Here is a 21,553-nt window from a genome sequence, read left to right as displayed (position 1 = left end):
ACTTGAATAGGCACTTCAGAGACAAGAAATCCAGGTAGCTAATAAACATGTGAAATGGCACTCAACCCTTCTAGTAACTGGAAAAATATGAATTAAACCCAAACAGAGATCATTATATATCATCAGACTGGCAACAATTTTAATGTCTGACAATACCAAGTATTGGCAGAGAGTAGAACAGAGAAACTCTCATCTCCTGCTAATGGGAGTGTAAATTGCTAAATCACTTTGAAAAAGTGCTGGTGGTTATTTACTAAAGTTTAAGCTTTGTGAGCAAGCAATTCCACTCTTAGATGTATTCTCAAAAAGAATGCTTGCTTATGTACAGCGGGAGACATGAACAAGGATTTCATAGCAGCGTTGTTCATAACTACCCCAAACTGAAAACTGATCCATGAATAAATAAATAGTACTATATTCACATATTATATATCTATGAGAATGAACAATAAAAAAACAACATAAATGAATATTACAAACATAATGTTGAATAAAAGAAAAAAAACAAAAGAAAATAGTTATTGCCTGATTTCATATACATAAAGTTCAAAAAAAGTCAAAATTAAACTATTTAGGAATTTATACGTAGGTTGTAAAACTATAAAGAAAAAAAGTAAATGTTTACTATAAAAGTCGGGATTACCAATGTGAGGGGGAGAGAGAGGTTAGTAATCAGAAAAGGAGGAGGGTTGTTGGCAATATTCTATTTCTAGGCCTGGGTAGTAGTTTCATGAATATCTTCCTTGTAACTATTTATTGAACTGCACACATAAGTTTTATGGACTTCTATAGATGTATAATACTGTGCGATAGGGACTTCCCTGGTGGTCCAGTGGCTAAGACTCCATGCTCCCAATGCAGGGGGCCTGGGTTCAATCCCTGGTCAGGGAACTAGATCCCACACACTGAAACTGAGATCTCGCACGTGGCAACGAAGATCCCGCATGCCACAACTAAGACTCGGCACAGCCAAATAAATAAATAAATTTAAAAAATATATATATATTGTGCAATAGGGGCTTCCCTGGTGGCACAGTGGTTAAGAATCCGCCTGCCAATGCAGGGGACACGGGTTCAAGCCCTGGTCCGGGAGGATCCCACATGCCTCGGAGCAACTAAGCCAGTGCGCCACAACTACTGAGCCTGTGCTCTAGAGCCCATGAGCCACAACTACTGAGCATGCGTGCCACAACTACTGAAGCCCACAGCCTAGAGCCCATGCTCCGCAACAAGAGAAGCCACCGCAATGAGAAGCCCACGTACCGCAAGGAAGAGTAGCCCCCGCTCACCGCAACTAGAGCAAGCCCGCACAGCAACAAGACCCAAAGCAGCCAAAAGATAAATTTAATTAATTAATTAATTGTTTTTTTAAAAAAAGAGTAGCCCCCACTCGCCACAACTAGAGAAAGCCTGCGCGCAGCAATGCAGACCCAATGCAGTCCATAAATAAATAAATAAATAAAATATTGTTCAATAGTAAAAGATTTGTTAAAGGTACAGAGCAAAACAATATGTATAGTATAAGCTCATTTTTTTAAAGTAAACTATTATGTTTACCTACAAAAAGATATGGAGAACAAACTATTATGTATAAAATAAATAAGTTTTATTTTAATTTTTCCACTAGATGAGTCTTACTTTTAACATTTTAAAAGCTCTCATAAAAATTAAATTTAAAAAATGCATTAACAGTAGTCTCCCCCTTTTGTTTTCAACCTAGGACACTAAAGACACCACAAGAAGCCAACCAAGCCCTCCAGAGCCTGCCAGCAATTTCTCAGCTGGCAAGCTTTGCTCTGCCCTTACAGGAGCTATGAGAGCCCACCCTCCCGATGAAACATTCTCAGTCAACAAGGCAGTGAGCGCACCTTAAGATGCTCTTCTCCCACCTCAAGCTCCCTATCCCTGTCTCTACTCCCTAAACCATTCTAGTGTTCTCAAAAAAAAGCATTATCACCAAAATTATTGCTCCCTCTAATGCCTTCTCCTGACGGTCTTTTCCTGTGCCCTCTACCTACCCAGGCTTAAGCTTACTTACCTGAAAGAAACCAGGAAATCCAGGTTTCCTAGCTGGCACCACCTGACCTTAAATACAACCAGGCAAGTAGCAAACCTAAGTCAATTAATATACTTAAATCTAATAGAGCAAAATCATTTTGTTTCAAAGGGGTCCGGAAATTCACGTTCAATCCAGTCGACCCATTTTACCCTGTAAATTCTAAACTTAATCCAGATTCTACACACACCTCTCCCCAACACCACCCTCAATCTTTCTCCACTGCCCAACCTGTTATTCCTTTACTCATTCAACAAACCCTTCTGAGCTAAGAGCTAGGTGGGGCAAAGAAAGGAGTTAAAGCAATGAATCAGACATTGTCTTAGTAAAGACAATATAGATTAAAAAAAAAACCTGGCACAATTTCCTAGCAGGTAAAATGCTTCCAGTATTTATGATTATCATCATCATCATCACCATCATCATCATCATCATCAATGGTCATCTGACTCTGTAACTTTCCAATCTACTACAGAATACATATATGCAGAAGCAGAGTTGAAAGCTAGAGACATGGTGTGGTCCTGAAAAGGGCTTCAAGTGAAAAAATGAGAGGGTGTCTTTTTTTTAACATGGGAGTAAAATGATCAGAACGATAATATAAGGAAATAAAATGGCAACCATTTGAAAGAATGAATAAAGAGGAAAACATTAAAACAGTGTAGATCCTGGGAATTCCCCGGCGGTCCAGTAGTTAGGACTCAGCACTCTCACTGCTGTGGCCCCGGATTCAATCCCTGGTTGGGGAACTAAGATCCCGCAAACCGCAGCAGCCAAAAAAAAAAAAAAAAAAAATGTGTAGATCCTGCCTCCCCCTCTGACCATTTCCTCAAACATCAGAAGGGGAGAAAAGAAAAGAAACACCAAGCCAGAATCTGGCTTCTGTCATCCAGGTTGAACAGAGGACTAAGTTGGGATGCTGGCCTTATGAGGAGCAGCATTTTAACTGAGTGGTGAGTTGGGCGGGGTCCTAGTTATGACACAACAGGGCAAGCCCCTCCCCTCTGATAGGAGAGTGTGCTGGGCACACAGCCTCCTCCTGTTCCCAATCCTCCTCTGAAAGCAGGAGGAACAGAGCACATCACTTGGCACAGGAGTAGGGGGCCACTTGCCAACTGCCTTAAAAAAGGAAGAGCAGGGATGCCAGGATGAAGTAGTGGAACCCAAAGGGAGGAGCCATCATAAGCAATCAGTGAGGGATCTGTGACAAAAGAGGCCTGTGGGGGCCGAGAAGGATGAAGCCTGGGAGATCAACATCTCCCGTCAGGGAAATAACAACAATGGAGCCAGGTTCTAAGTTAGTTTCTAGGCCTGACTGGGAACCTGAGCCACACCAGGCACCCATCACCCAGTCAGAGTCTGGGCCAGAAAAGACACCCACAGCTCAGCCAGCATCTAAGGCTCAGCAGGGACCCGATACCCAACAGAAGCATACTACACAGCAAAGACCCCTTGCCCAACATGAAGCTGAATCCCAGCAGGAACCTCGAGCACAGCAAAAATCTGCTTTGCAGCAGGAATTTCTTGCCCCACAGGAGCCTGCACCACAGCAGTCACCTCCCATCCAAAGGGTGCCCTTCAGGAAACAGGAAGCTGCCTCACAGCACAGACCTGGGCCAGGAAAAGATTCTAGAACTCAACAGGAGCCAGAATTGAGAGAGGGAGCTGGAGCCCAGGTAGGACCTGGACCCCAAAATGGACCACCTGCCCAGACGGAACTGGTGTCCCAAGAGAGAAGGCGACAGTCAGACCCTACAGCCCAGCACGCAGCTCCAGCCCAGGGAGCCAAATCCCAAGAGGGATCTTTGGCTGAGTGGCAATTTCTGTCAAAACCAAACGAACCATTCATACAGCAACCGGCCTCAGAACATAAGACATTTCTTGAATGGGTCACAGATTCAGGCCCAGAATCAGATTTGGGGTTCATGTTAGAGACCAATTTGCCAGCCAAGAGGGGTGGAACAGTGGCCCAGGGAATGAAGCTGGTCTCCAAGGGGAAACCTGGTTATGAAGTGATGTCAGGATTTGGTGGGACGTCATTACCCAGTAAGAAAACCAGCAGCCAGAACCCCAGACGCTACCGGAACCCAGGTAAGTTGAGCTTGGAGGAAGGGGGCCTCCCAGGGATGGTCATTCATTTGGTCAGGAAGAACTTAGACCTGCCAGAATGTCAGGTGAGCTCAGGTGACCCCGCAACGGTCCCGGCAGACACTGATCAACAGCCCCATTTGACGGAGGAGGAAGCTGAGCCCTAGAGAAGAGAGGGATCCTGCAGGAGGCTGGGCAGTTAGGGGCTGGCCAAGCCAGGATCCTCAGCTAGCCTCTGACTCCTTCCCCTGCTCCAGGCTGCCTCCCCGCGGGGATCTGGGGGAAATCGAACAGAAACTAAAAAAGGCCCTGGGCGAGGGCCCCGTACTCATCCCTTGGGCCCCCAACTCCGAGCACCGCTCTGGGGCGGGCACCAAGTGGGCCACCGCGGCACCCTGCTGAACGTGGACCCTTACCCTCGCCGAGTGTCCACGCAGGCCAGGCCGAAAACCGGGCAGGAGCGACCCTTGAGCTCTCTGGGTTGTCCAGTGGGCAGGAAGACACTCGTCCCCAGGGAGTCCCAGGCTCGCCGGGCCCATGGCCTCGTGGGTTGTGATCTCAGGAAGGGGGCGCCTGAGAGAGGCGCTGGGGCTCCGCCCAAGTCCCAGGCAAGGTCGGCGCTGACGGGAGGGAGAGCTGGGGGAGCGGTGTGGGCGGGTCGTGGGCACAAGACTCCGCTGGCGGCAGCATCCCCGCCCCTCCTCCGAAGCCGGCCATGGTGCCCCCGGGGAGCAGGCTCGGGCCCTGAGCTCCTTCTCTGCGCTCAGAAGCCCTGCCCTGCACAAGGGGGGCCCGCAAGTTCTCTCCGGGGAACGTGGGGAGACTCGGTGAAACAGCCAGAGGGGGGGAAACAAGGCGGCCCCAATCCGGAAGCTGAGGGCGCTGTGAGGACGGTTAGTCCGAAGGCTGGTAATGGGGGTCTCAGCCCAGAGGCCTGTGTCCCCCGGAAGGGCTGGGCCGCCTCTCTCAGGACTGAGGAGAAGAGGGTCATCGGTGTCTCTCAGTGCCACAGCTGCTCGTGTGATTTGGGACGGCGGGGAGGAGGGACGGGATGGTGCTTCTGGTGCTAAACAGCGGTTTCCCTGGGCCTCCCGAACCCAGTCTCAAGGTACGCCTTCACCACAGCGCCGCCACAGACAAAGCCGCCTCTCCGGGACCCTCAGAAAGACAATTGAGTGTGTGCGCACGCGCGAGCCTCGAGCCTCCTCTGTTTCCCGCCTTTTCCCAGGTTCGCGCAGTTCCCGCGTTCGCCTCTCCTCCCTGCGGGCCAGTGCACGGCTTGGAGCTAGTGCGCAGGCGCCGAGCACCCTACAGCCCCCTCCCTTCCATTCTCGCGGGCAGGGACAGGGCAGAGAGGAGAATCCCAAGAAACCGAGCAATAGGAGAACTAAAAGACAGAGGACAGGGGGGAAAGGCGGGGCTTCCTCCTCCAAAGGCTCCCTGGCAGAGCCACGCCTCCTGCACTGCAGTCCCGCCTCGGCTTTGAATTGCCCGAGGACCTGGCCCGCTCCCCGCCGCTAGGCGGAGGATAAGTGGCACCCGGCTCACCTCTCGGCGGGCAGACCCGGTGCGTTCTAGACAATCCCTACGTGGGAAGGTGAGTGGGAAGACAAGGATGACAGCCAACACGTGACAACATCGGGGCTTACTTACTGGGGTGACCCCCGTGGGACTCCCCACTAGTTCTGACCGAATACGCTTTTAGCCGCCTCCAGGGATGCTTTTTTGTTGGTCGCGGGCCCTTTAATGCGTGCGAGGGGGCGGGGCCAGGTTGTAGGCACTAGCGGTGGGGGGCGGGACCCGACTGTGGAGGGCGGCTCTCCTTGCTCAGAGGGCGGGACCCAGAGAGAAGCAAGTCCAAGATTGGGTGGTGTGGGGGCCCGACGGTGGTACGTAGCGAGGATTGATCCTCGGGGCGGTGACTGGCGGCTGGAATTGGCCCAGGTGGGTGGAATTGGCCCCGGGGCCCGGACCGCGGAAAATTGATGGAGTTGGCCAGGGAAATGAGGTTCCCGGTGGCCGCTGGGGCTCCGGGCTCGAAGAAGGTTCAAGAGGGGTCCAAAAGTCAAAGGCGCGGGCGGTGGCGAAAAGGCAAAGCCAAAGGTGAGTGAGAGGAGGCCGGAAGGAACCTTAGACATCCTGTGGGAAACTGGGGACTGAATGGACTGACCTCCTGCCACAAGAAGTGGGGGGGCCCGTGGACTGGCTCATTGCTGCCCTGCGGGGCGGGGGTGCGGGGATAATTCACTGTGAGAAGCGGGTGATGTGAGAGGGAAATATCATCTCCAGCATAGAAACTCTCGGACGCCCCAGTACCGTCTTGGGAGTAGAGTCCAGAATGTTAGTGTCCCGAACCAGGGTTCCCGCTCTAGCTCCGTATTCGCTGTGTGACCGTGGCAGCTCTTGCCTTGTGATTTCAACGTGGGAGATGGTTCAAACGCCGATTTTCAGGTCTCTGACACTCTTGAGACGGTAATGGAGAAGAGATATAGAAGCTGTGGCCCAAAGAGGAAGTTTAGGGGTGAGTCAGGTAGGAGGAAGGGGTGCCCTATAGTGGGGAATGCCTGGAGGAGGGGTGCAGTACAGCTTCAGACTGTCCTGTCCCACCATCCTTCATTCAATCCGATCATCCATTCGTTGTCAGTCCGCCTGCCTCAGCCTGGCTGCCCTAGGACCTAAATTCCTGACTCCTACTCCTAGGACTAAGGGGCCCTGGGTTGGCTTTGGACAGCCTAACCTTCACTTGGGAGAAGGAAGTGCTGTCACCTGGGTTCCCTAGGGGGTCACATTATTTACAGGTCTCAGCGGGCTGGAGAAACACTGACAGACCAACAGAGATGCTGCAAGCCTCGGGCAGAGGCACACATGAACTCCTTGCTGGATTAGGAGTATGTGTCAGTCCAAGTGAGGACCTATGGGAATTTCCTGAGCAGAAAAGAAACTGACATAGCCCCCGGGCCCAGAGACCCCCAGACTCATCATCCTCCCTGCCATAGACATCATCATTAGCCAAGGATAGAACTGGAGTTGGCTCCAGACGCACACAGGAAGGCTCAGACAGGCTCAGAGCTCAGACTCTCTTTATCCTGAGAGCAAGGGTGGAGGTGTTGAAGGGTTGGGAGTGTGTGACCAGATTAAGTTTTAGAAAAATCTTCTGGCTGCTATGTGGAAAAGACATGGAGGGGGCAAAAACAGAGACACAGAAAGAGTTGTTACAGTCATCTAGAGAAAGGGGCAGTGGAGGTGGGAGAAGGGCCAGGTTCCAGTGCTTTCTAGGGGAGGCAGGGGAAACAGGACTTCATGATGGATTGGATGGGACTGGGAGGTGGCCATGTTGATGCCCTGGGTTCGAACTGGAGCAAATGGGAAGAGATGGGTACCATACACACACACACACACACACACACACACACACACACACAAGATATACGTCCATACACATACAAACACATGGCCACACAATCTCACAGGCCAAGAGAAATAGAGACACAGAAACCCTCACAGGCTGAGCAACACAGATAGGCCGTGACACATGCATACAAATATGCTTGCAGACATACTGAGCGACGAAAACACACAGACTGAGAAAAAATGTGGACACACTCACCCACAAACACAGGCCGGGACCAATGCTAGGCATGACAGGAACCTACATATGTATGTACCTCCATGTGAACCTCAAAGACATACTCACACCTGCCCACCCAGAAAGCACAGAGCTGAGACATGACAGAAGGAGCAACACGGATACACACAGAAACACAGCAGAGAAGCTGTGCCATCCTTGCTGGCTCGGTGACCCTGGGCGGTATGTCACCTCTCTGCATCTCAGTTTTCTCATCTGCCAAAATGGGTCATGATGGTTCCTACCTCACGGGTTGTGGAAAGGATGAAACAAGTTACCTGGCCTAAAGCACAGAAAGAGAGCAGTGCCTGGCACACAGCTGTCTTAGAGCAGTGTCTGCTCTTTCGTGCAGACACAGTCAGGGATAGAGCCACGGTCACTGCCCCCTCGCCTGCATCTGCCCCCAGGCCTCTCCCCTTCAGAAGGCCTTGCCCCTCCCAGGCCCCATACCTGGCCCTTCCTCCATCTTCCCCCCACTTACTTCCCTACCACCCTTCTCTCTCCTGCTCAGTCCCCAGGGATCAAAATCCAGGCCGGGTCCAGTTGTCCTGTGACCGTTTAGGGCAAAGGGCTAGTGCCCAGGCTGCAGGACCCTCACCCTTCCCTCTGCCCCAGTCCTCACCCAAGGCCCTGATGGCCTGCCCCTGCCCCAGTGCCCTCTGCCTCAGATTCTTGGCAAGCCTCTGGCAACCTCAGCATCCCACCCTCCCTGCTCCATCCGGCCCAGCCCCCAGGGAGCCGCCTGGAACAGGGCAAAGGGCAGCGCCTGGGATCCAGCCTCTTCCTCACTGCTTTGTGCAGGTTACTTCTTCTGTCCAGGTCTCCTGTGCCCTCATGTTCGATAAGGAGCCCTACCCCAGAGACAGGAAGTAAATGACAGCTGCTTTATAAAATGGGAAACCGCAGCCATGCAATAAATACCACGCTAGCCCTGTGCCGGGCATGAGCAAGGGATGGGGGTACAGCAGTGAACAAAACAAAGTCCCTGCCCATAGGGAGCCTATAATCTAGTGTCAGACACAGAAAGCAAACAGCACAACAGTAAATTGTACAGTATGTTAGATGGAAAAATGACCCGATACACATCTCAGTGAGGCTGAGTGAGAACCACAAAGCAAACCACGAGCAGAAATGCCGCCGTGGGGTCCTGCTTACGAAGATCATTTCCAGCCCTCAGTGGGCAGGATGGCCAAGCGCAGTTTCCAGATGAGGAGAGCGAGCTCATCTAGGATCACCTGGCCAGTGGCTTAGGCCGGTGTTCTGTTGTCACAGCCACCAAGCTCAGAGCTGCCTCCAGAGGCCTCTGTCTGTCCATCCGTTTGTTTGTCCTGGGGAGGGGTGGGCCTGTCCCAAACTCCCATCCAGTCCCTCCTGCCCCCACTCTGACTGTTCCCTTTCCTTCCTTCTTCAAATATTTGTTGAGCACCTGCTATGTGCTAGGCCCCATGATGGACCCTGGGGCCACCCCATGCCCCCATGGGGATGATATCCCAGGCAGAGTGACAGGGGAGGATTCACCTACAGCCAAGCACATGACACTGAGACCTCTCATTTGCACAGGCCTCTTCCAAGGCCCTGTACCTAATATCATACTTGTGGTTTTCTATTCTTTTTCCTAAAGAGCCCCACCTCCACTTGTAAAAGCGTCACAGCTCCATGAAGCCTGGTTCTGCCCCTGGGGGGACACAAACAACAAACATGGAAACAAATAAATGGAAAACTGAAAATATGTAAAATTCTAGGAAGAAGAACAGCTTAAAGATGATGGCAGAAAGCAGTGGTAGGGGGTGCATCTTAGATGGGGAGAAGCAGTTAGGGAACGCCCTCCTGGAGGAGGTGAGAAGCTGAGTCCTGAGGGTGAGAAGGAGCTGGCCAGGCAAGGAGCACGTGGCATAACGAAGGTGAAGTGTGTCTGAGCTTCAGTTTCCCATGTGTGAGGTGGGAATGACAGTCACAGCAGGATGGGCTGGAAGGGTATGTGGCAGGTGCAGGGTGCCCAGGGTGGGAACACCACACGGCAGGACCTGTGGCTTGGGTCCCTAGCTGAGCTTGGCACTGCCCTTAATCAGCTGTTGTCCTCCTGGGAGGGACAGGCAAGGCTGGCTGCCTTCTCTCTCCCCACCAGCTGGGGCCAGCTGTGCCACGGCCAGTCTGGGGGCAGGAGCTGCGATCAGTCATGGTGGTTTTTGCTCCCTGAATCCACCCTGGGGAGAAGGAGGGCAGCCAGGCTGGGTGAGAGGGCACACTTTGTTCAGGACTAGGGTGAGACTTCTGGGTCTAAGGGAGGAGGGGACAGGGGAACTGCATGCCTCAGTTTCTAACTGTTGAGGGGACTAGGGGTCTGGACTCCTGGGACTGAGGGAAGAGGGCCTTGGTGGCCCAAACTCCAGGGTTCAAAGCCAGAGGAGGAGCCTGGGAGTCGGGCCCCAGGCTCTGTTTACAGCACTGGGCTCTCACTGTCCTTTCTGGGTGGGAGGTGGAGCTGGTGGCCACACCCCGGGCAGGCTGGGCCCCTCCCCGGGATTATCACCCCAGGCTGCAACTGGCACTAGCCACAGTCAGCAGTCCCAGCCCTGGGGAGCTCTGAAGAGGCCTGGGAGGGGTGAGTTCACTGCCAGCTGACAGACAGGAGTGGCCGCTGCCAAACCCCAGGGCCTAGAAGGGAAAAGAGACACCTTTTTCTGGGGGATCAGGGGACCCTCGACTTGGGAGTCAGGCAAGGTGCTGGATGGGCTTCAGGAGGGAAGAGTATCTGAAGCAGAGGGCAGCATCCCCGCCAAGGGGCGCGAGAACAGCTTGTCCAGGACCTGGGTGACAGGACAGGGATCCCGAAGGGAAGACTAACCGGGGACCCTGAAGTGTGGGGAGTCAGGCCTAGTCCAGGGCAAGTTTTTGAGGGCCAGAGCTAGAGGCCCAGTCTCCAGAGCCCTGGGACGGAGACCAGCAAAAGTAACGGCTCTGGCCCCAGAGATCTGGGTCTGACTTCTGCTCTGCCGCTTTCAATGCAACTTTCATCTCCTTACTTAACACCTCTGAGCCTCAAGTTTCCTCTCTTGTAAGATGGGAATGCTCCTAATAACAGCTGAAACATGAACCGAGGCAGTCTGGGCCTCAGAGGGTTAGTGAGAACCTAAAGGAGCAAACAGAGAAAGCTCTTAGCACAGAGTCTGATGCAGAGTGAGTTCAAGGTTAATGGCAGGGATGAATGCCATCCTAGGCAGGGAGCAGGGCCGGCCCGTGCAAGCTAAGCCAGGCCTGAAGGCCAGGGATCCAGCTGGGGGAGGAGTGGAACCAAGGTTTGGGGACCCCCAGAGAAGATTGGAGGGGATTCCACAGCCAGACTGGAGGGACCAGGAGGGGGCAGGAGTGACCCCTCAGCTGTACGTAAGGCTAGAAATATGAACTCCTGGGTTCAGGAAGAGAATTGGGCTTGGGACCAGGGTCCTGGGACACCACCAGGTGGATGGGAATCGGTGGGTTGAGGGCTGAACTCTCCCAAATATTGCAGAAGGCAAGGGCCTGTGGGCGACCCCTGGGACCTGAGAAGGAGGTAGGATGGGGGCTTGAACTCCTGGTCCTGAGAGAGGGGACCAACGGGGGGTCCAGACTGCTCAGAACCTAGAGGGAGTCCTGGGCCCCGGGAGAGTAAATGGAGACAGATGCCTGAACTTGGGTCCCTAGAAGGGAGAAAGGGTTACATAGACTCCTGGGCTGTAGGACAGATGCTGGAGCTAAGGAATCAATCAGTGTCCCAAATAAGAGAGGACAGGGACTCCTGGGGCCTGAAGAAGAGGGTTCTGGGGCCTGGACTCCTGGGTCTTAGGATGGTGGGGGCTGAGGGATCAAACTTGGCTCTTGAGGAGGGAGAAGGTGGGTACCTGGACTCATGGGTCCCAAGGAAGGAAGGAACTGGAGCCCTAGACTCCATCCTTCGGTCTGAAGGAGGGGCTGTGGTCTGACGTGAGTCTGCGGGAGGAGGGGGTAGAGCCTGGACTCCTGGACGCCAGGGCCCAGCTGATCCAGCCCTGCCTTAATGTGCCTCCCGACCTGCCCGCAGCCTCACGGCTCTCGCACAGCATGGACCTGCGCACAATGACACAGTCGCTGGTGACCCTGGCAGAGGACAACATGGCCTTCTTCTCCAGCCAGGGCCCTGGGGAGACAGCACGGCGGCTGTCAGGCGTCTTTGCAGGTGTTCGGGAACAGGCACTGGGGCTGGAGCCAACCCTGGGCCGCCTGCTGAGCGTGGCACACCTCTTTGACCTGGACGCAGAGACGCCGGCCAACGGGTACCGCAGCCTGGTGCACACAGCCCGCTGCTGCCTGGGGCACCTGCTGCACAAGTCCCGCTACGTGGCCTCTAACCGCCGCAGCATCTTCTTCCGTACCAGCCACAACCTGGCCGAACTCGAGGCCTACCTGGCCGCTCTCACCCAGCTCCGTGCTCTGGCCTACTACGCTCAGCACCTGCTGGCCACCAACCAGCCCGGGAGGCTCTTCTTCGAGGGTGATGAGAGGTTCATTGCCGACTTCCTGCACGAGTATGTCACTCTGCACAAGGGCTGCTTCTACGGCCGCTGCCTGGGCTTCCAGGTGAGCCCCCTGCCCTGCCCCTCCGGGCCCATGGTGAAGGCACACGGTGGGCCCCAACCAGGCCCAGTAGCATAGTAGAGGAACCACAATGGTCTGTGTTACTGGATTCAGCAAACAGCAGATGCAGGAAGGGGAAGCCGTCTGGCGCTCAGACAGCACTGCACGAAGGGTCTCAAACTTGTGGCCCTTTGGCCGAATCTAACGTGGAGGAAGAAATCTTTAACTTGCATGGCTTCTTGCACCAGGATCTCCACTGCTCCCTATCGTCCTACACTCAGGAGATTCATTCACTCTTTTTTTTTTTTTTTTTTATTTATTTATTTATTTATGGCTGTGTTGGGTCTTCGCTTCTGTGCGAGGGCTTTCTCTAATTGCGGCAAGCTGGGGCCACTCTTCATCGCGGTGTGCGGGCCTCTCAACTATCGCGGCCTCTCTTGTTGTGGAGCACAGGCTCCAGACGCGCAGGCTCAGTAATTGTGGCTCACGGGCCCAGCCGCTCTGCGGCATGTGGGATCTTCCCAGACCAGGGCTCGAACCCATGTCCCCTGCATTGGCAGGCAGACTCCCAACCACTGCGCCACCAGGGAAGCCCCATTCACTCTTTTATGTGACCTGTCTGGCACCTGAATTCATTGGAGACCCTCTAGGAGAGTAGCCAGTACTGTTCTCAAGGCCAGTTTGTAAGAGCACGTCCCACTTAGTCATCCCCACCGGAGGCCTGGCAGGCAGGGAGGAAAGGTGCCAGCCCCATTTTACAGAGGTTCAAGGGGAGGGGCCCCAAGCTTCTCAACTGGACCCACGTCAGCCTGGGCATATCGACTCACCTAAGGCACAGTAGAATCCAGATGTTCAGGTTTCAGGGAGAGCCAGGGAGCATATCCAAGTTGGTGGCAGTGAGGAAGACCTGGTTGTGGCCCCTCTCCTCCCTGAACCGGGGCCCTGACGCCCAGCTGCAGGCCTTCTCCTGTCCTCTGCCCACCCCAAACCACCCTCAGGGAGACACAGCTTATCTCAGAACTGACAGGGAAGCAGCCCTGAGGCCTTTGGACTCACAGGAAGAGTATTTCGGGGACTCAGAATTGGGAAGCACTTGGAGCACCAGGCTCAGAGCCAAGGCCCAACTTGCCCCCATCTGGGGTCAGTGCTGGGTCCACAGTCCCCAGCCACATCTGGGACCCCCAACAGGAGTATATGGAGCTGTGTAACCCTGCACCCCTTCAGACCCTCTCTGGGCCTTCCCCAGCCTCAGTGTAGCTGAGCTTGGCAGTCTCAGCCTCTTCCCAACCACACCCCACCTTTCTCTGCTTCCATGCGGGGCAGCCCGTCCTCACCAATCCAGCCTGGGCTTTCCCGGGAACTTCCCCTCGCCCAAGCTGAATCCACAAATACTGATCGGCCCAGCTGGGCCAGCCTGCTCCTCCCTGTGTCCCGGCCGACCCCTCGAGGCTCAGGAGTGAGAACCCAGGGCCACCTGAGCCCGGCTGTGCTCTCTGGCCCACTGGGCCCCCGGCCAGGGGCAGGGCCATGCCTGACAGCTCCTCTCTGAGGGCCCAGCTGTGCCATGTTGCAGGACAGCCTGCGCCTGTAAAATGCCAGCCCCAGGAGGCAGAGGCCCTCTCTGTCTAGGTCTCGTTCAGCCCCTGCTCCAGCCCAGTGCCTAGCACGCAGTAGGACCCAGGCCAGTATTTGCTGAATGAACAGAAGAACCCTGCTGGCCCCTTGCCCAGCCTTCTGTGGCTTTCTTTTTCCTCTGATCTGGTCTCTCTATTGTCTTTTCTGAGCTGCCTGGCTCCTCTCAGATGCTGGGTCTCCCCATCTGACTCTTTCTGCCTCAGGATCTCGGGCCCTGTCTCTGACCTTTCCCATTTCTGTCTCCCTGCTGCCCCTTAACTGGCCCCCACTGCCTGCGTCACCTCATCTCTGTCCTCGCTGAGTTTCAGGGATCCCTGCATCATCCTTCTCCCAGCTCACCACCCTCTATGGCTCCATCCACATCTAGAACAAATCCAAATCCTCAGGCCCCACGTGAGCTGCCTTTGCTTCTCTGATCTCAGCCCCTGCCCCCTCCCCTGGCTCACTCTGCTCCCGCCACACGCATCATCACACCAAGCACAGAGCCACCTCAGAGCCTTTGCATGTGTCCCGCCCCCTGCAGGGAACAGCCTTCCCTCGCTTCATTCCCGTCCCTCCTCAGGTCCCCTCCTGGAGACCCGTATGAGGAGTCAGACCCCTAATCATCAGTCTGGCCCCTCCACCTGCCGTCTTTTCAAACATCGATCGTTACTTCACATTATATGGCATGCCTTTATTTGAGTATTGTCTGTCTTTTCGACAACATCAGCTCCGTGAAGGCGCCTAGAGCAGTGCCTGGCACGCAGCCAGAGCTCACTAAATATTTGCTGAATGACCACATCTACCCCCCATGTCTCTGCCCCACCCCACTCCTGCCCACCCCTGGTCCCTGACTTGGAGGCGTGTCTCCACAGTTCACGCCTGCTATCCGGCCATTCCTGCAGACCATCTCCATCGGGCTGGTGTCCTTCGGGGAGCACTACAAACGCAACGAGACGGGCCTGAGTGAGTCCCTGCAGGGACCTGCCTGCAGCCTCCCCTCCCCTCCTGTCCCTCCTCCGCACCGCTGTCCCAGCGAGGCTGCCAGGGGCTCCCTGACACCCCTCCTGACCCCCAGGTGTGACAGCCAGCTCCCTCTTCACCGGCGGCCGCTTTGCCATCGACCCAGAGCTGCGTGGGGCCGAGTTTGAGCGGATCGTACAGAACCTGGACGTGCACTTCTGGAAAGCCTTCTGGAATATCACAGAGATCCAGGTGCTATCGGTGAGCACGGGGCACGGTGAGGGCCCCAACCTGGTGCATGATGGGGAAACTGAGGCCCAGAGACACGTCCCGGGCCTCTGCAGTGTTCCAGGTCCAGGGATAGCACGGGAGGAAAAAGACTGGGGGTCGGGGGGGAGGTGTGAGGGGAACCCCTGCCAGCAGCCCCTCCCAGCGCGCCTTCTCTTCCCGCCCACCAGTCTCTAGCAAACATGGCATCAGCCACCGTGAGGGTAAGCCGCCTGCTCAGCCTGCCACCCACCGCCTTTGAAATGCCGCTGACTGCTGACCCCAAGGTCACGGTCACCATCTCACCCCCACTGGCCCACACAGGCCCCGGGCCCGTCCTCGTCAGGCTCATCTCCTATGACCTGCGTGAAGGACAGGTAGGGTCCCTGCCTCAGCCAGAACAGGTACAGAGCTGAGGAGCACGGGCGCACCTTCCCCAGACGTCCTCCTGCCTCTCACTGCCCACACCTGCCCCGACTCCTGTCTCTGAGCACATACCCTTGGTGGGGTGAGGCCCAGGAAGAGCACACCGGCCTGACCCACCTCCTCGTTCCTCACCCCCAGGACAGCGAGGAGCTCAGCAGGCTGGTGAGGTCCGAGGGCCCCAGGAGCCTGGAGCTGCGATCACGGCCCCAGCAGGCACCCCGTTCCAGGTGCCTGGTGGTGCACATCCATGGCGGCGGCTTCGTGGCCCAGACCTCCAAATCCCACGAGCCTTACCTCAAGAGCTGGGCCCAGGAGCTGGGCGCCCCCATCCTCTCCATCGACTACTCCCTGGCCCCCGAGGCCCCCTTCCCCCGGGCGCTGGAGGAGTGCTTCTACGCCTACTGCTGGGCCGTCAAGCACTGTGCCCTCCTCGGTGAGCCTGAGCCCCTCACTGCCACCGGCTCCCCGGGCCCGCCCCGGCCTGCTGCAGGGGGAATGAGCCATTAGTTGCTCAGGCCTCAGTCTTGCACGCCCCGCCTCCCCTTCCATCTCCTGCCACCCGGCCCTCTGCCGCCTGTTCGCCCCGCTTGTCCCCCCGGCCCACTCCTCCAGCTCCGCCGCAGTGCTCCCACCTTCCATCTCAACCACTTCCTCCTCCTGCCTCCGGCTTCCGCCCACTCTAGTCCCCCACCTCCCCATGGCCTCCGACCTTTCCTTCCCTCCTCCCGTTTCTCTACCCACTGCTGTCCTGTGCTGGCAGCCACCTGGCCTCGCTCCAGCCCATTCTCCCAGCTCCTCCGACCTCCCACTTCCCACAGCTTGGGAAGCACAGGATGAGGCCGTGCGTCAGGGCACAGGGCCCGTGGCCCTCGCGTGCAGTCAGCCTGAACCCTGGCTTCCATCTGCTGGCCTCGATGCCCCTCCCTCCTGAAATGTGCCCTTGCTCTCCCCTTTCCACCACCCTCCCTCCTTGCTTCTGACCTCCAGCCTCCCAAGCTTCCCAGAGCTTCCTGCTCTCCAGGCCTCTCCGTGTCCCAAGGCTGCCTTATCCTCTGACCGCTATCCCCCACATGGGTCCAAATCCCTGCCTTAGTTTTACCAGTGTCTAAAATTGCAATTGGCTAGACCCTGGGGTTGGGCCCCTGACACCCGACCTCTGAGAGCCCAGTGCTCCTGGCCCAGAGCTCCAGTTCCTCCCTGCCAGGCTTGACCAAGCCCCCTCCAAACCAGGCTCAACGGGCGAGCGGATATGCCTCGCAGGAGACAGCGCAGGAGGGAATCTCTGCTTCACCGTGTCCCTTCGGGCAGCGGCCTATGGCGTGCGGCTGCCAGATGGCATCATGGCAGCCTACCCGGCCACAATGCTGCAGGCGACCGCCTCTCCTTCCCGCCTTCTGAGCCTCATGGACCCCCTGCTGCCCCTCAGCATACTCTCCAAGTGTGTCAGTGCCTATGCTGGTTAGTCCCACACCCACTCGACTGGGGCCCTGCGGGTGCTTGGATACCTGGGTCCTTTGGGGTCAGAGACTAGAGCCCTGTCTCGTTGGGTATGAAGGAGAGGGAATCTGAGACTCCTTGTTCCTGCTGAAGCCATCAGATATTCTGGGTCCCTGGGGGCACAGATGCCTGAGGTTCTGGGTGTTGAGACTGGGCCCAGAAAGAGAAGAGACCAACTCAGCCCCCCACGTACACTCCCAGGTGGGGAGACTGAGGACCACTCTGACTCGGGCCAGAAGGCGCTGGGCATGATGGGGCTGGTGCAGCGGGACACAGCCCTGCTCTTCCGAGACCTCCGCCTGGGCGCCTCCTCGTGGCTCAACTCCTTTCTGGAGCTGAGCGGGCATAAGTCCCACCCGAACTCGGTGCCCATAGCAGGTGAGTGACGCCCTTTCCTCACACACCCATCCAGCGTGGCCAGGAGGGACAGCCTGGCACACCAAAAGTCCTGGGGGAGGCAAGAGGCTGTGCCCTGGGCCCTCAGGGAAGCAGAGATCACCTTCCTGGCTCTGCCCCATATCTGTGCCAAGTCCCTACCACAAAGCCTTGATTGTCCACGACAGCCCACATCCTAGAAATTCCAGGACTCTGGTCCCCCGGGTCAACTCAGAATCCCAGGAACTGTAAGATTTAGCTTTCTAAACAGCCTCTCTCAGAAAGGCACCCTGGGGAATGACTCAGAAGGCCTGCCGAGGGTCCTGATTGTCAGTCCCAAGAAACCCACCCAAATCCCTTGGGCCTTCGGTGGGAGTCCAACCCTCCTAGATTCTTTCCAGACTTTTAACAGAAGTGCATGGGGATATACCCCCTCCAGGGGCTGGCCCTGGCATGAGGAGATCAGAAGATTGGACAGACCTCAGGAAGGGGAGGAGATTCCCAGCCCTGGGTGGGTAGAAGGACCCTCAGGCAGCCAAAAATCACTTCCATCCAGGGATCCATTTTTTCCCACCATTTCCTAACATTTTAAGGATTTTAAAGCACAACCAATTCAAATCACTTTCAATAGTATTTTCTGGGTAATAGAAATTGCATGTTCAAAAGTAGATACATTAAAAAAAAAAAATACCAGATACAGTTGCCACAGAATTCCCTGGTGGTCCAGTGGTTAGGACTCTGCGCTTTCACAGCCGAGGGCGCAGTTTCAATCCCTGGTCAGGGAAGTAGGATCCCGCAAGCCGCGGCCAAAAAAAAAGTAGATACAGTTTCTGTTATTCAGAAAAACATTCCAGTTGAATGTGCTTTATTTTAAATTCAGTTTTTAATATTAGGATATTCCAATGGTTGCAAATAAATATACCCAAAAACAATTAAAAGAGATTTTGAATTTTAGGCACATGGACCATTGGGCATAGGCGGTTTCCTTGTAGGAGAAAGGTGACAAGAGCAAACCCTAGAGGCGCACACGCCAGTCTAGAGGCGCACACGCCAGTCTAGCTCCCTACTGTACCAGGTACTGGCTGGTTGCTGGCTGACGTGGGCAGGTCACAGTATCTGTGAGCCTTGCTTTGCTCCTCTGTGAAATGGGTACAATAAGAATACCTGCCTCATAAAGTTGTTGTAAGGACTGCATACACCTATTTGTGCCAAGCACCCAGCACAATACCTGGCACACAGTAGGTGCTCCTTGAAGATGCTGGTCCCCTGACTGGTGCCCTGTGACTCTAGCCAACAGTTCTGTTCCAGTGACCCTCTGGGGCACAGGGCACCTATGCAGTTATTTTCATATCGTCTTGCGTTTTACCTTTATGGATTTATAAAGGCAAGTGGAAAAAAAACTGAAAAATGTAAGGTCCTGGCCCTAGTGGTAAGCAGCATGAGTCTGATAAAATCAGTGGAGCTGAGGCCAAGGTGGGTATACCAGGCAGGCCTGAAGCATACCTTTAGCATCATTTGGGCACTTGCTTGTCTGGTCATTCAAAAGGAATGGATGGGGAATTCCCTGGGGATCCAGTGGTTAACACTCCACGCTCCCAATGCGGGGGGCACGGGTTTGATCCCTGATCAGGGAACTAAGATCCCGCATGCCGCCCAGTGTGGCCGAAAGAAACGAAACAAAGGGAAGAGATGAAGTGAACATGAAGGAACTTTTGGGAGCATATGTACGTGGCTAAAGATGTGGGATCTCTAGGAACCTGATATGTCCTCAAGATTCTTTTTAGCTCCCTGTGAACAGAGCCTCCTTTCAAGCCGTGTGGGCCTGCTGACTACTCCACTTTGATCCATTCATACCCTCTGTGTCAAGTGACAATAAAAAGTTGACTGGGCCTCGTGCTCGGGCCAGGGAGGCAGCTGGAACTGGGCACCTGGTAATAAAACATAAATATTGATACATTGTGACCTCCCCAGGGGTAGCACTACCTAATCCCAAATCTTATTATCCCACTGAGTTCTCACCATCTCCTATGAGGTAAGGGCTATTTTTATCCCCTTTGTACAGAGAAGGAAACAGGCTCCCAGAAGTAAACAAACACCCCTCTATTAGCACACAGCTCCACCTCCAAGACCTGCGACTCCTTCCACCTCCCCCTTGGAGTTGCAGCCTGGGGCATCCTGGAGTTCCCCGCCCACCCCCAGGGAAGGAGTCTGGGGGAACACTCTAGGCCTCCACAGCCCTAGGGTGCAACTCCTCCACCGGCCACTGCTCTTCCCATGATCTTCCCGGCCAGCCAACCATACACACAGCCAACAGAGCCAGGCTTATCTGTGTCCCTGGCTGGCCCCCCAACCCTGCTCCTCTCGCAGAGCCGATGCGGTGCAGTGTGTCTGAAACAGCACTGGCCCAGCCTGAGGGCCCACTGGGAACAGACTCCCTCAAAGCCCTGATGCTGCATGACCTGAGCCTAAGGGGCAGCTCTGAGACACCGGACACCCCAGAGCTGTCACTGTCAGCGGAGGCACGTGGCCACTCCACACCCTCAGCCATCAACTTCTTACTTCGGCCTGAGGTTGCATCTGAAGAATCTGAGGCCGGGGCTGAGCTGAGCACGAAGGACAGAGTTCAAGGTGTGTGTGCTGCCTTCCCTGAGGGTTTCCACCCCAGGCGCTCCAGCCACGGTGCCAAACGGATGACCCCCTACTCGTCGCCCATCGTCAAGAATCCCTTCATGTCACCGCTGCTGGCACCTGACAGCATGCTGCAGACCCTGCCACCTGTGCACATCGTGGTGAGTGCCAGACAGGGAAGGTGGAGCTGGCAAGGAGCGAGGAGGGCGGGGCAATGGTGCACCTGGGGAAGGGAGCCCCCAGCGGGGGCAGAGTGGGGGGAATGGAGGAAGCCTGCCTAAGCCTGGCTGAAGAGGAGGGAAGGCCCGGCAACGGGTGGACTAAGGGAGTCGTGTTGAGTACCTGGGGCAGGCGCTGGGCTTGGAGAGTCGGGGAAGGGGAAAAGAGAGGGTGGGTCTCTGGGGGAAGGGAGAAGCTAGGCAGAGGCCAATTAAACTCATTCTCCGACTCTCCGCCCCCCTCCCCATGTCTCCTGCCTCTATCCACCCCCACGGCCACGTATTTCCCCGCGTTCATCTACCCTGCCCCTGTGCCCCACTCCCGTCGTCCCGCAGGCGTGCGCGCTGGACCCCATGCTGGACGACTCAGTCATGTTCGCGCGGCGGCTGCGCAGCCTGGGCCAGCCCGTGACGCTGCGCGTGGTGGAGGACCTGCCGCACGGCTTCCTGAGCCTGGCGGCGCTGTGCCATGAGACGCGGCAGGCCGCGGCGCTGTGTGTGGAGCACATCCGCCTCGTCCTCAATCCGCCGGGCCCGCCGGTCTGAGCCGTGGGACGGAGCCAGGCCACGTGGGGAGAGGGGGGCTGCGAGGGGCGACACTAAAGGCCTCTTGTACCCATCTGCGCAGGGCTCCGTAGTGAATGCGCCTCGGAAAGGGCGGCGGGGACCCCTGCCCGCGGCTCCCGGCCCATCCGGAAGGGGGCGGGCTGTGCCTTAAATCGAGGGTGCGGCAAGGGTGGGGGCGGGGCGAGGGCCCCCGAAAGCTAAGACCCTGGCCTGCGGGAGGGGGGCGCCCACAAACCAGTCTCCGAGACAGCTAGACCTGCACTCCACCACTGCCTTCTGCTGCCGCGACCGCCGCAGGGGCGGGGCCTGACCCTACTTTGCAGAAAGGTTTGCTTTGTTTGTATTTTGTAAATAAAAGTATTTAATTAGTTTGCCCTCTCGCAAATAGAGTGGGTGGGGGGTCGCCCACCAGGGGGCAGCATCGGAAACCGAGAAACTTGGCACCGGAGAGCAGAGGCTCAAGGTCTGGATCCTGAGGAAGGAGGGGTCTCCGGGCCTGTATTCTCTAGTGAGGAAGGACAGGACCGCCCCCTACTAACACAGACCCACCTTCCCCTCAGACCTAATTCAGGTACAGTGCCACAGGACTCTGGCTTCTCAGCTACTCCTCTCTACAAACCCAGCCCCAGCATACACCAG

At 55.9% G+C, this 21,553-nt stretch overlaps 1 protein-coding gene across 4 annotated transcripts; it reads left to right on the top strand.

Moving 5' to 3' along the window:
* The first annotated feature begins 3,318 nt into the window (after window positions 1–3,318).
* On the top strand, window positions 3,319–21,283 carry LIPE (lipase E, hormone sensitive type). 4 transcript variants are annotated; one of them, XM_036833338.1, is made up of 10 exons: window positions 3,319–4,147; window positions 11,827–12,362; window positions 14,849–14,939; window positions 15,052–15,197; window positions 15,395–15,580; window positions 15,768–16,062; window positions 16,860–17,087; window positions 17,328–17,504; window positions 19,869–20,290; window positions 20,684–21,283. In XM_036833338.1, exons 1-10 carry the CDS (start codon window positions 3,337–3,339, stop codon window positions 20,891–20,893), a joined length of 3,102 nt encoding a protein of 1,033 aa, XP_036689233.1. In that variant the 5' UTR covers window positions 3,319–3,336; the 3' UTR covers window positions 20,894–21,283. The 4 variants fall into 4 exon arrangements, with proteins under 4 accessions (XP_036689233.1, XP_036689234.1, XP_036689235.1 ...); XM_036833340.1 differs by lacking the exon at window positions 3,319–4,147 and adding an exon at window positions 5,996–6,247; XM_036833341.1 differs by lacking the exon at window positions 3,319–4,147 and adding an exon at window positions 10,330–10,371.
* The last annotated feature ends 270 nt before the right edge of the window (window positions 21,284–21,553 follow it).

Source organism: Balaenoptera musculus, chromosome 19 (assembly GCF_009873245.2).
Source record: "Balaenoptera musculus isolate JJ_BM4_2016_0621 chromosome 19, mBalMus1.pri.v3, whole genome shotgun sequence".
NCBI classification, from domain to species: domain Eukaryota; kingdom Metazoa; phylum Chordata; class Mammalia; order Artiodactyla; family Balaenopteridae; genus Balaenoptera; species Balaenoptera musculus.
This window is presented reverse-complemented; position numbering and strand designations above follow the sequence as displayed.

What these genes read in the sequence shown, in the direction of transcription:
- LIPE (XM_036833338.1), top strand. Translation starts at nt 3,337, where the DNA reads ATGGAGCCAGGTTCTAAGTTAGTTTCTAGGCCTGACTGGGAACCTGAG. An exon ending in CAGACGCTACCGGAACCCAG is followed by an intron (nt 4,148 to 11,826) that starts GTAAGTTGAGCT and finishes ACCTGCCCGCAG; the next exon opens with CCTCACGGCTCTCGCACAGC. An exon ending in TGCCACCTGTGCACATCGTG is followed by an intron (nt 20,291 to 20,683) that starts GTGAGTGCCAGA and finishes GTCGTCCCGCAG; the next exon opens with GCGTGCGCGCTGGACCCCAT.